The sequence below is a fragment of the Rhinoraja longicauda genome, chromosome 11 (genome assembly GCF_053455715.1).
Source record: "Rhinoraja longicauda isolate Sanriku21f chromosome 11, sRhiLon1.1, whole genome shotgun sequence".
NCBI classification, from domain to species: Eukaryota; Metazoa; Chordata; class Chondrichthyes; order Rajiformes; family Arhynchobatidae; genus Rhinoraja; species Rhinoraja longicauda.
The window spans coordinates 9,819,517-9,832,990 of record NC_135963.1 but is presented as its reverse complement, the minus strand read 5'-3'; the positions used below and the strand labels follow the sequence as shown (position 1 = coordinate 9,832,990).

Below are 13,474 nucleotides of genomic sequence, written 5' to 3'. Positions count from 1 at the left end.
ATATGAGAGTAGAGGAGGCTTGATGAGAGAGGACTTAACAGTAGTGAAAAGATATTCAATATATTTAATAGAGGCTATTCTTGGGAGAAATCCAAGAATACCAGTAAAGTTAAATGGATAAACTTGGAAACAAGGGGTTAATCACTTTGATGTGACTGTATTGTAAGCCTCCTTCATCAATCAGTGGGAATTAGAGTAGCAGATGTGAAGGGAGTTTGCAAAATAGCTACAAGAATAGTGTAGTTTTGGTGGGAGATTTTCACCCAACCTCAATATTAACTGGACCCGTCCTAAGTCAAAGGGCTTGGATGGGATGGAATTTGTTACACATGCCCAATTAAGCTTCTTTGATCCACATTGAGGGCTTTACTAGAGAACAATGGTGTGAGAACAACACCATTTACCAGTGTCTTGGTAACCGACTGAGCTCCGACTGCAAAAATTACTTAATATTTCATTAGTTAGTGCTTGCAATAAATGGATCATCCATTGAGGTGTGCATCAACATAGCAAGGTGGTACATGCCCTAGTCACAGAAGAACAACTTAAACCGGTGCCAACTAAACCAAGGGTCCAAAGCTACAGTAAAGTGAGCCATAAGTTAACCAAATGTTGCAGAACCTCAGTTTGCTGGAACATTTTTCTTGTAGGAAGGAACTGCAGATGTTGGTTTAAACCGAAGATAGACACAAAATGCTGGAGTAACTCAGCGGGATAGGCAACATCTTTGGATAGAAGGAATGGGTGACATTTCAGGTCAGTCTGAAGAAGGGTCTCGACCCAAAACGTCACCCATTCCTTCTATCCAGAGATGCTGTCTGTCCTGCTGAGTTACTCCAGCATTTTGATTTTACCTTCAGGACATTTTTATTGCTGTGTTGATAAATATACTCTGCTGGGACTAGATCTGCAGATCTCAACTACACATGATTGAGGAAGAAAAACAGCTTTAGTGGTTAAATAATGGCATGGGGTAAGAACAGTTAACTAGTGAAAGCTGTGACAATGCACAAATTAACTCACTGGTGGGAAGTTGTGAAGTTATAAAAAAACAGGAACAATGAATTGAGAAAATGTTTGGAGTTATTCATTGATGAGGTGATTTCTAAATTTAAGGAAGAGAACTTATGCTAAACAACAAACACATCTTTAAGATGGAACAGAGAAAATATGTTAATCCTTTGATTTTCAAATGCACTCTGGCCAACCTGCTGTGTTGACCCCATGAATTTCTGTATTTGAAGTCAAGACTTTTTTTATTACTATATGCCCAGAATTAAAAAATAAAGAACTGTAGATGCTGGAATCTTGAGCAAAAAAACCCCCAAAATGCTAGAGTAACTCAGGGGGCCAGCAGTATCTTTCGAGAATATGTTGCAATCCTACATGGCCAGAATTTATTGCCCATCTCCAGCTGCCCTCAAGGTGGTGATGGTGAGCAGTTTGCATCAAAGTACCCATGCTGTGTCTTGTGTTAGATAATTTGAGGATTCTGACACAACACTTGAAATTAATATATTGACTTTTAAGTCACCAGTTCCAGATGGCAAGTTAGATGGGAATCTGCAAATGGTTTTGTTCCTGTGCCTGCACCTCATTATCTTACTTGGTGGGAAGTAGTTGCAGGTTTGTAAGGTTCTATTGAAGGCAGCCAGGGAAGTTACACTATTGCATGGTGTGATGGCAGGGAGTGTTCAGGGTGGTGAATATAAATTTAGTTTCAAGCAAGTGAGTTGCTTTGTCTCAGATCATTCCAAGGTACTTAAAGATTTTTGAAGCTGCACTCATCCAGGCGAGAATATGTTATCATATACCAAAATGCCTTAGAGTTGGTGCAAAAAGCTTTGTAAGGCTATTCACTTAAATACCTTCAACCTCTTCTCGAGTCCTGTTATTTACATTTTATCCAACTACTTTCCAGGTTAAATCAGCATCTGCAGTTCTTTCCTACATACTTTTCAGGTTATAGTTGATGCTAAGAGCGACAAGGGAAAATGGCTAGACTTTCCAGTTGGAGATCCTTATTGCCAGGCACGGACATTACTGAGCGTAAATCAGCATAAATGTTTTGCAATCTTACTTGGACCATTTTGAGTTAAACACAGCTGCAATTTCTACATGGTGAAACCAAAATGTATAAAAATGGCCTTTATTAAAATCTGACAATGTGCACTTTAACCACATGTGATTTTTTTTGTTACAAATCTTAAATTGTGAAGTACAGAGCCAAATAAATAAATGATGGGTCTTTGTCCCAAACGTTATGGAGGGCGCTGTATGTACATCAATATGCATCTTACAATTTGTTGTGTCATGTTATAGAGACAGAAATGCTGGAGTTATACCTTGGTGAGAAGGCACCCAAGCAATACGTAGAGTTTTTATTTCCTTAGTTAAAAATAGATATATTCACTACAGAAGGAATGCAGCAAACCTCTAGTAGACTGTTTCCAGGAATGGCAAGTTTGCCGCTTGAGAAATAGTAGACTAGGTCTGTATTCTCCAGAGTTTAAAATGATGAAAGGAGATCGCATTGAAACTAGGAGAATTCTGATAGGACGCCACAGGTTGGATGCAGTGGAATATGTCAGTAGCAGAAGACCACTTTGACACTCCTCTACATGGAGGAACCAAAGGCAGATGGTATGACTGCATTGCAGCACACCAGCAGCTGTCACCCAATTTGCCTTTGGTTTCTCCATTGTATAAGAGGCTATCTCCAAAATGTCAAAGTGGTTCTTGACAGTTTGCAATTTCCAGCTCACAATTCTTTTGTCTTCTGTCTGCAATGGAAACAAGTAAGTTTCCTGCTCTCATCTGGCAGAAAGGACAGAAGCTTGAAAGCACGGACCACCAGATTCAACAGTTTCTTCCCATATTATCCGGTCCTTCCAGAAGGTAGGGTACAGTCCGATTCACCTGTGGATATTGGAACTAATGCATTACATTGCTGAGAACTATTCTACACTCTATCTTCCCCTTTGCCTTATCTATTGTACTCGAGTATGACTTGATTGCATTTATGTATATTGTGTCTGATCTGTTTGGATAGCATGCAAAACAATGCTTCTCAATAGACAATAGGTGCAGGAGTAGGCCATTCGGCCCTTCAAGCCAGCACCGCCATTCAATGTGATCATGGCTGTTCATTCACAATCAGTACTCCGTTCCTGCCTTCTCCCCATATCCCTTGACTCCGCTATCTTTAAGAGCTCTATCTAGCTCTCTCTTGAAAGCATCCAGAGAATTGGCCTCCACTGCCTTCTGAGCCAGAGAATTCCACAGATTTACAACTCTGACTAAAAAAGCTTTTCCTCATCTCTGTTCTAAATGGCCTACCCCTTATTCTTAAACTGTGACCCCTGGTTCTGGACTCCCCCAACATTGGGAACATGTTTCCTGCCTCTAACGTGTCCAATCCCTTAATAATCTTATACGTTTCAATAAGATGCCCTCTCATCCTTCTAAACTCCAGCGTATACAAGCCTAGTTGCTCCAGTCTTTCAATATACAACAGTCCCGGGAATATATATATATATATATATATAATCAGTCATGCACACACTTCTCAACACATGGTTCTCCCTATCATGATCACTGTTCTCTCACATACATTTCATTAGGGCCTACCCATACACATTTGAAATCAGTGACATCAAACTTATTTCCAGAAATCCTAATATTGTGAATAAAATAACTATGAACACATGTCAAGATATTTTTTCATTCTTTTCATTCTATATTAATGTAATAAAATGTAATGCATACATACCTACACTGATACAGAAGTGCTAGCTTTAGACATGAATAATGTACATTGCTACCATAGTCTAGTTTTGAATTTAACATATAACATGCGAGAATAATAAACCTATCCCAAGCAAAATAATGTGGCAATTAACAAAATACAGTCAATCATATCTCCATAAAAAATACAACTTATCCTCGAGGCAAGATTTTCTCAAAGCTAACTTAGGGCATGAACGTAGAGAGCCTGAAAGTAATGGAATTAAGAAAATTAAAAGTGACCATTTATAAAAATTTCAGGCTTATGTATAATGCCCACTGTACACAGAACAAAATGTTACCTTGTGAAAAAACTTGCAATAATCTTTCTTCAGAACATGTAAGACGACTTCTTTCAGCCCATCCAAGCTGTACATATCTGCTAAGAAAAGGATGGAACTGAAGAAGAGGAAAATGATGAGTTAGCGCTAAGATTTACTCAATTTATCACTTTGCTTTCAGGTCTGTTTGGGAGCCTTCATCATTGCCGAACCTATTCCTTCAGTTAGGAGTTTGTGGAATTATAGCTGTACATAGCACATATGTATCTAACAGTTTACAAAATTTGCTTCTGTGGTCAACACATTAATAACCATGTTTGGAAAGCGAAAACAGGTATCTCCCTTTGACTGTAGAATTGAAATGCCAGCACAACAATCAAGTTCACTAGAATTCGGAATGGATATTCAGGAATTATTGCCAGATTACTATTAGTAATGTTGCAAAGGCCCAAGTAGTCAAAAAGATCTCCTTGTCGCCATTAACCCCAGACATGGAACCAATTTTGAGCAGCATTTATAGAAAACGGGCACGTCTGATATTTTGCTATTAAAAATGAAATCGAGCCAGAGAATAAGATAGGCATTTGATCCAATATCATCCACTTTGTGTCACTGCAAATTAATGAAACCTCCTCTTCAGATTCAGATTTCCAGCATTAATACTTCACTAAAAATCTTAATTTAAACATTTTACTTCCCCAACTTTATAGGTTGAACTCATGTAGACTTGTCTCTTGCCTGTGGCACAGCCAACTTGTAGATTATTCAGAAACACAGAACTGTACTTGCTGGTTTAAAAAAAAGATTATTCATTCTGATTCTGAAATTATCAACTTCTTATACAGAATAGTTCAAGATGGTTGAAAATTATGCCAAGCAACTTTTAAATAGAAACATTTCCCACAGCGGAGCAAAATTATTTTCTTTAAAACATTTTTTCAACTGTATTTTTTCATGCCAGGGCAGTAATTAATCAATTGTTAGTTTACAAATCAGACACTGCCAATTCCAGACCATCAATAAGAACTCTTCTGTAAATTTACATGGGGTTCAAAACCATAAATGCTAAATCTAGGTGTATAACAGATTTGTTGATCATGCAAGAGTGGGACAAAGTTATCCTGTTGATCCAGCTTCATTCTTGGGATTATTCTGTGGGCTCTCTTCCTCTGCAATTCCTCATCCTGTATTTTATGGCTAACCTTATTCCAAACCCCAAAATTTAGCCTAACCTAAAATGCCAAGACTATTCCCCAAATTTATAATTCTAACTAATCCTATTAGTTTCTAAAATTTAACCATCACCACACCAAATATTCACTGTAGTTCATGACTGCCCTTTCAATTACATTTACCACTTGCCTTGAATTCTCCAACATAATCCCAATTGCCTGCAAACTCAAACCCTTAACCAAACCATTGCAAAACAAAACATTTTAAAAAGGAGAGAAAAATGAATAGACATGCTTTTATTGGTGAGAACAATTAATTAAGTTTCACAGCAAGATCTCCAAAGTAAACTACAAAGATATACATCAAAGATCACACTTAAATCAATGAAATAACACTTACCACGGGAAAGTTCCTCTTGGCAAATCTAAAATGGCCCCATATATAAAGTTCATCATGACGCCCATCTCCACATGGTTCACACTGTAAACAATTATATCTTTATAAATCTACTGGAACAGTGAAGCCAATTTACTAACAAAAATCAGCCTGGAATAAAATAAACAATAGATCTACCATCACCCAGTTTGGGCCACTGCCAATAAACATAAATTCACCTTTACACATGTTTCAGATTTCTAGCATCAACATAAATGAATGACAAATTGCAAAGCTTCGAATGTTTCTTTTACTTTACAAGGCAAGGATTTTTTTTAAAGACTCAGAGATCCAAAGGGCCTTTTTTCCATGCAGTGTCTCTAAAAACAAATCTGAAGAAGGGTCTCAACCCAAAATGTCACCCATTTCTTCTCTTCAGAGATGCTGCCTGTCCCGCTGAGTTACTCCAGCTTTTTGTGTCTATTTCTGGTAGTTTCATGATTAGCGTTACTGAGAGTAGCTTTATTTTCAGACATAATTAATTTGATTTACATTTCCCAGCTGCCATGGTTGAATTTAAACTCATCCCTGAAACAGCAGTTGAGAAATCAGGCTGGTGGAGCAACTTAAGTATGCCACCATAGCGCTGTACACTTTCAAATCATCAACTGAGCGCTGATTTTCTCCACAAAGTGCTAGAGGAACTTAGCGGGTCAGGTAGCATCTGTGGAGGGAATGGACAGGCGACATTTCGGAACAGGATCTGTCTTTCAACCAGAGACTGAAGGATCCCAATCCAAAATGTCATCTGTCCATTCCCTTCACAGTTGCTTCCTGACCAACTAAGTCCCTCCAGCACTTTGTTACAGCCAAGTCCTTTGGTGTGCATGTGGGAATAAAACTTCATTACCGAGTGGGAAACAGAAGTTCTACTTTATACAAATGGCAATTGATGCAAAATCAATCATTAATTGTATGGCAGATATCGAGAGGCTTTTGTTAAACAACGAAAATCTAGGATAAGGGGCAAAAATGGGCATGTTAGATCATTGATCAGGAGCCGAAGGCCTTTAAAAAGGTTCCTAAATCTGCATCACATTGATTATGCAGTTTTCTATTCGTGATTAAAGTTTCAACCTCACGGTTTGTTATCTTCTGCCCAGAGCCAACACTTTGAAACTGAAATTTAGATTGCATGGACAAAACTACTTAAGAATTCAAGTACATTTCTGAATATCTTTAAAATAAAATTAAACTTTGAGTTCCTTTTGCTCAAAGCAAAATCCAAATGCAGTACTAATGATAGCCTAATGAATGTATTTACATTAAAAGCCACTAAAGATTTCATTTCCATGGCCGATTTATCTCTGATGGCTATTAGGTCATTTAGAAATTACGAGGTTTGATGCCAAAATAGCACTCCAGTTCACAAAATAATAATCGTACACTTTATTTCATGCTTCAGGGATGTTTTTCATGAAATCATTAAATATTACAGAAAAGAATGAAATGTGACAGAAGGCATTGGCATGCACCAAGATTTCTACGACGAGATATTGAAAGTGATTTACATTTTTACCGTTGACCAGCAAAGGTGTGGGCCCTTCAGCCCACCATGTCCATGCTGACCTTTTCGCCCATCTACATTAATTCCACTTGCCAAACTGCGTCGGTCTACGACTTGACTATTTATGTTCCTGTCTAAATGTCTCTTTAAATTTAGACAGGAAATTAAATACTGTATTCAACTCCACCACTTCAGTTGGTTGCGAGTTCCAGATATCAACCACTAAAAAAATCTTTTTAAAAATCCTTCTTCTCATCTTAAAACAATGTCTTGAATTTGAAACCCCTACAATGGGAAATTGATTCGATCTACCCTTTTAAATACCTTGATCAGGTTGCCTCTCAATCTCCAGCAAGAATAAACCCAGCCTATCCAATCTCTCCCCGTAACTCAAGCTCTCTAATCTTGACGTCATCCTGGTCAATGTCTTCTGCACTTTGTCCAGTGCAACCATATGTGGCAATCAATATTGCACAGAATACTCCAATACAGACAAGGCTAGAGTAACTCAGCAGGTCAGGCAGCATCTCTGGAGAAAAGGAATAGGTGACGTTTCGGGTCATAACACTTCTTCAGGCTGAGGAATACTCCAAGCGTGGTTCAATCAGTGTTCTGTAAAAAAGTTGCAACATGACATCCCATATATCAATTCCCATTCCTCAATCTAAGGTGGCAAAAGCAGGCCATATGCCTTCTTAACCAACCTAATCAACCCATAATCGAAGATAGACACAAAATGCTGCGGTAACTCAGCGGGACAGGCAGCATCTCTGGAGAGAAGGAATGGGTGATGTTTCAGTCGAGACTCTTCGTCTGAATTAGGGTCTCAACAAGAAGCATCACCAATTTCTTCTCTCCAGAGATGCTGCCTGTCACACTGAGTTACTCGGGCATTTTATGTCTATCTTCGATTTAAACCAGATATTCCCTACACATTTTATCTACCCATAATGCTACTTCAAGTCAAGTCAAGTCAAATTTATTTGTCACATACACATACACGATGTGCAGTGAAATGAAAGTGGCAATGCCTGCGGGTTGTGCACAAAAAGAATTACAGTTACAGCATATAAATAAAGTTAATAAGTTACTATTAGTGTCGACAAAAATTTAGTCTCTGGGGTTATAAAAGTTGACAGTCCTGATGGCCTGTGGGAAGAAGCTCCGTCTTTCAGGGAACCCTCATGTTATAAACATTTCTCAACACACCATGATTTAATGTGCATCTCATATTCTTGTTTAACTTCCCAATAAGCATCATTTTGCACGTGGGGTTAAATTCCATCTGCCACCAACCATTTGATTTATATCCTGTGGTGTTAGACAACCCTCCTCACGATCCACACCAACAATTTTTGTGTCATCTACAAACTTTCTAGTCATATCTCCTGCGCACATTCAAGTCATTAATATATATCCCAAACAGGGGTCCCAGTACCATTCCCCACCATACACCACTGATTATTGATTTCCAATGAGAAATGCATCCTTCCACTACTACCCACTGCTTTTTATCACCAGGCCAACATTGGATTAAATCAACCATTTTATCAGGATTCCATGTGCCTTGCCCTTCTGGACCAGCCAACCATGCGGGACGTCAAATGACTTACTAAAGTCTATATAACAACATGTACCACTCCTGCACTTATCAATTTTTATTAGTTACTTCCTTAAAAAAAGGCAACCAAATTGAGTTATCCCCACACAAACCAGACTGACAATTCCCAATCAGCCTCTGCTTTTCCAAATGTACTTCTTTGGTGCCTTGGTATTCAATAGCTGAATAAACTGCCGCTCATTTTAATATCAAGGACATTGCTGTGGATTTAAATATATTATTTTAAAATGCAATAATATTGGCAATAAATTAATATATAAAGGAGAGTTCGCCATACCCAACATATAACAGAAAATACTGAAAGACACAGTAAACCCAACTCCAACTTAAATGAGAGTTCAAGCATGAACAAAAAAGTAAAACATTTCCCCAAGTTACAGCAGCAATAACACTTCAAAAAGTGCCCCACATGTTGTCAATCAACATGTGCATCCCAAAGCTCTGAAAGACACTCAGCAAATGCAAGCTTTTGTCCTCTTTGCATGGACTACCAAAGTATGCAGTAACATAATAATTAAGCCAATGGACAAGACTCCAGAGGCTTGTATTATAGATTCACAGCCACGCCCTCAAATTCTACCAAGGCACCTGGGGATTTAAAATCTAAACTAATAGCAGTCACAAAACTACCAGATTCTTCTAAAAGATTGCATTTCATTGATGTTTTTTGTGAAAGGAAAGTTCCCTTCCTGACCTAAAATGGACTGCAGACTCACAACTGATGTGGAATCTTCCAACCACTTAAACAGTCTAATATGCCTTTGGATTGTATGGTCAGTGAGGGCTAGACAGTAAATAATGCCTTAATAAAGGTCATAGGCTCATAAGTGATAGGAGAAGAATTAGGCCATTCGGCCCATCAACCGCCATTCAATCATGGCTGATCTATCTCTCCCTCCTAATCCCATTCTCCTGCCTTCTCCCCATAACCTTTGATACCTGTACCAATCAAAAATCTATCTATCTCTGCCATAAAAATATCTACTGACATGGCCTCAACAGCCTTCTGTGGCAAATTCCACAGATTCGCCACCTTCTGACTAAATACATTTCACCATATCTCCTTCCTAAAAGAACTTTCTTTAATTCTGAGGCTAGGACCTCTAGTCCCAGACTCTCCAACTAGTGGAAACATCCTCTCCACATCCACTCTATCGAAGCCTTTCACTATTCTGTACGTTTCAATGAGGCCCTACCTCATTCTTCTAAACACCAGCCGAGTACAGGGCTAGTGCTGACAGATGCTTATCATATGTTAACCTACACATTCCTGGCATCATTCTCCTCTGCACCTTTTCCAGAGCCAGCACATCCTTCCTCAGATATGGTGCCCAAAATTGCTCACAATATTCCAAATGCAGCCTGATCAGTCTTATAGAGCCTCAGCATTACATCCCTGTTTTTGTATTCAAGCCCTCTTGAAATAAATGCTAGCAATCAGTTTGTTTTTTTTTACTGCCGATTCGACTTGCAGATAAACGTTTTGGAGTCCCTTTGCACCTCCAATTTGTGGATTCCCTCCCCATTTAGAAAATAGTCTACGCCTTTATTCCTACTACCAAAATGCATGACTCCACACTTTGCTCCACTATATTCATTCTGCCACTTCTCTGCCCACTCTCCCAACCTGTCCAAGTCCTTCTGCAGAGTCCCTTAAGTCTGCAACCAGATTGTATGGAGCATCGCAGCGAGGACAAGCTGAAGTACAAGGTCCCATGAGCTCTATAGGAACACATGCTCGGAAAGCCATTCCGTTTGCATTTGGCTTTTCCAAATGTGAGAAGTTCTTAAGAAAATTGGACCTAAGAATATGCTGCAGAATTTTAAGTAGGATTATCTCTCTATTAGAACTGCCAATAACACGTTGATCACTAATATTACAATATTGGACTGCACATTTTCATATGGTCACCTTGGTTATCTTTTAACTATAAACAATGCCGTATTTTATTTAGCTTTGAGAAACAATATCCATTGAACTACTGCGCAAAGAATAAAACATTACCCCACTAGTCAGCAACAGCCAGACACTTTGCATTTGAAGCTGACATAGCTCTCTTTAGATATTTCAAATTTAGCCCACGAGAAAGTACTGCATATTTAAACGTTAAAAAACCTTTTGGTTATCATCTCCTACCCTGTAAGAGTGATGGACTTCTGAGAACTTTCAACCCAATTGCCACTTAGCATAGCTGCAAAGTAACTGGAGCGTGCACACAGGATGGCCCTGGAAGGTAGAGCACACAAAAAGTTTTCATGACAATTCACACTTTATAACATTAAATTTGCTTGTTCTAAATTATATAGTTAAAAACAAAATACCTTTTACTTTAAAATAATGCAGTGATCATTAGATTAAGGTCAAGACAACTCATTTTACAAATTAAAAAAAACTCAATTGCTCATTAATTTATTCAAGGAAAAGGATTGACTGACCAATCCAGCAGTTAAAAAGCTCCAGCCTTGCATCATTAATCTGACATGCAACATGCAAAGCCTGAGCAAAGAGTGCCCCTTCCCATCCCACTCGAGTGAGAATGATTTGATACAAAAATAATCAGAAAACATTTAATAGTACATTTTTTTAAAGCACCTTGAAGATACGAGTACACATGATTTTCTCTTCTGCTATTACATCAACTAATTCCACTCTAAAGGAGCAAAAAAAAATCTTTGTTTGATTGCTTTAAGCCATATCAATATATTGGTGCAAAATCTGTATGATGTATAAAGCTTGGCTCATTAACTCAGTTCATGCTGGTTTGTACAATGGAGAACTGCATACCTGTGCACTTGAAAAACTTTGTTCTCAACATGAAGAGTTATATCGGAACAACAACCTCCATGGTAGAGGGACAAAAGGTCATCACCCAAAGTGGAGGCTGGTTCTGGCGTGGGATCATCTAGTCAAGAAACATGAAAATACATTACAGAAGCAAGCCCACCTGCATTAAGGAGATTAAAAAGCACAGTTGTCAGAAGCTGCTTAGAGCAGCTCTGCAGCTGGCCATATCTACTTTATGGAAGTACTGAAAGCTTGGACAAAGAAGCTGGTTTTCAAGCTTTCAGACAGACTTTAGAATATTAATACAAAGATAGTGCTGCTCACTCAACATTTTTAGGGAAGGGATTCTAAAAATTGGAACAGGAGATTTAGAGCAAGAACCATTTTTAAATGTTTACGTGAAGCAATTGGTGTACAGAGGAATGATGTGCAAACAACTCCTCCCATCTGACGGCAGATCAGATCTGTGTTAAGATGCTAATCCAAATTAGTAGCCAGGAGAAAGATGAAATCAATGCCATAGGAATTGGTGGATAGATGATAAGGATGGGCATTTGGTCATCTTTGTGTGTTGAACTGGAGCCAACTTTGGACAGGTAATTTATACAGCTGGTTGTGCAGATGGTAAAGAGATATAATGTACAGCTTTCATGAGTTGGTATTTAACTCCAGATTCAAGGATAGTTTCTTCCTCGCTGATATCAGGCAACTCAACAGTCCTCTCATCAGCTAGAGAGCAGCTCTGACCTCCCATCTACCTCATGGACACCTTTGAACTATTTTAAATTGGACTTTATCTTGCACTAAATGTTGTATCCTTTATCTGAGCACTCTGGCTGGCTTGATTGTAATTGTCGATAGTCTTTTCTTTGACTGGATAGCATGCGAACAAAAAGTTTTTACTGTACCTCAGTACACATGACAATAATACACTAAACTAAAACTAAAGATAGGACTGATCAAAAAAGGATAAATCTCCCAAGGATAACATTAGACGGAAAGGGGGGGGGGGGGCGAGACAGGACTACAAAGCAGTGATGGGTCATCTGCAGATTTCTACAAATGTCCACTGATGTTTCAATTAGGCTTGTAAAAGAATTGCAATTTTGCTGTTTAAAAGATAGAAATATAAAGCTTTAAAGAAGTCCATAGAACTTTAACAGTTCAAAACTGAAATAGTGGCAGATAGGGAACAGCCATGATGAAAGAGACGTGGATGCTGAAGTAAATCATTGATCACCAGACAAATACATGTGCAAGCATTTTTGTTGCTATGGTACTCCACTCCCATTAATTGTTTAATGGACTTCAATAATTGATACACCAAATGTTGAGAATCGGCAACCAAAGCTGAATGTCAACCCTTGATCTTAGCAGCTTTTTACCTACAAATAGGATCTGATCCTTTTCTTCCATTTCTTCAGGCACATCAAACATTCCTTCAGGCATATCGTCTTCCAACAGACTAGAGGTCAACATCTCAATTTCACCTGAGGTGTCATCGTTAGGAGCAGCTGGGAATTTTCCACCCTCAATATCTTTCCCATTGCACATCTTCACTTTCTCAAAGTCATTAATGGATGGATTGTGGCCTTCTGTCAATCTCATCCCATTTTGATCATTGCTCAGCAGTAGCTCCTCTTCCAAATGATTCACTTTCCTGTCTGTTGTATAAATCTGTCTAGAAAAAAGGTGAACAATTTTAAAAAGCAACAGATGAATGCATGCTATAAGGCCTGTTTCCACGCTGTATCTGAAATATGAAATATGACATGTAACCACTATGATTCTTACAAGACATTGGCGAGACCACACTTGGGAATACTGGGTGCAGTTCTGGTCACCGAGCTATAGGAAGAATGTTATTAAATTGGAATGGGTGCAAA

The 13,474-nt window shown here is 38.5% G+C and overlaps 1 protein-coding gene across 3 annotated transcripts in view; it reads right to left on the bottom strand.

The window, feature by feature from the left end:
- The window catches only part of btbd8 (BTB domain containing 8), a 77,419-nt gene that overhangs the window by 37,816 nt on the left and 26,129 nt on the right, over nucleotides 1–13,474 (bottom strand). For 2 of the 3 annotated variants that reach the window (XM_078408210.1, XM_078408212.1), the window contains 5 exons: nucleotides 12,974–13,269; nucleotides 11,589–11,706; nucleotides 10,941–11,030; nucleotides 5,640–5,720; nucleotides 4,089–4,185 (listed from right to left, as the gene is read on the bottom strand). In XM_078408210.1, the coding sequence (XP_078264336.1) occupies nucleotides 4,089–4,185; nucleotides 5,640–5,720; nucleotides 10,941–11,030; nucleotides 11,589–11,706; nucleotides 12,974–13,269 (682 nt within the window). The remainder of the gene's footprint in view (nucleotides 1–4,088; nucleotides 4,186–5,639; nucleotides 5,721–10,940; nucleotides 11,031–11,588; nucleotides 11,707–12,973; nucleotides 13,270–13,474) is intronic. The other variant, XM_078408211.1, reaches the window with a different exon arrangement.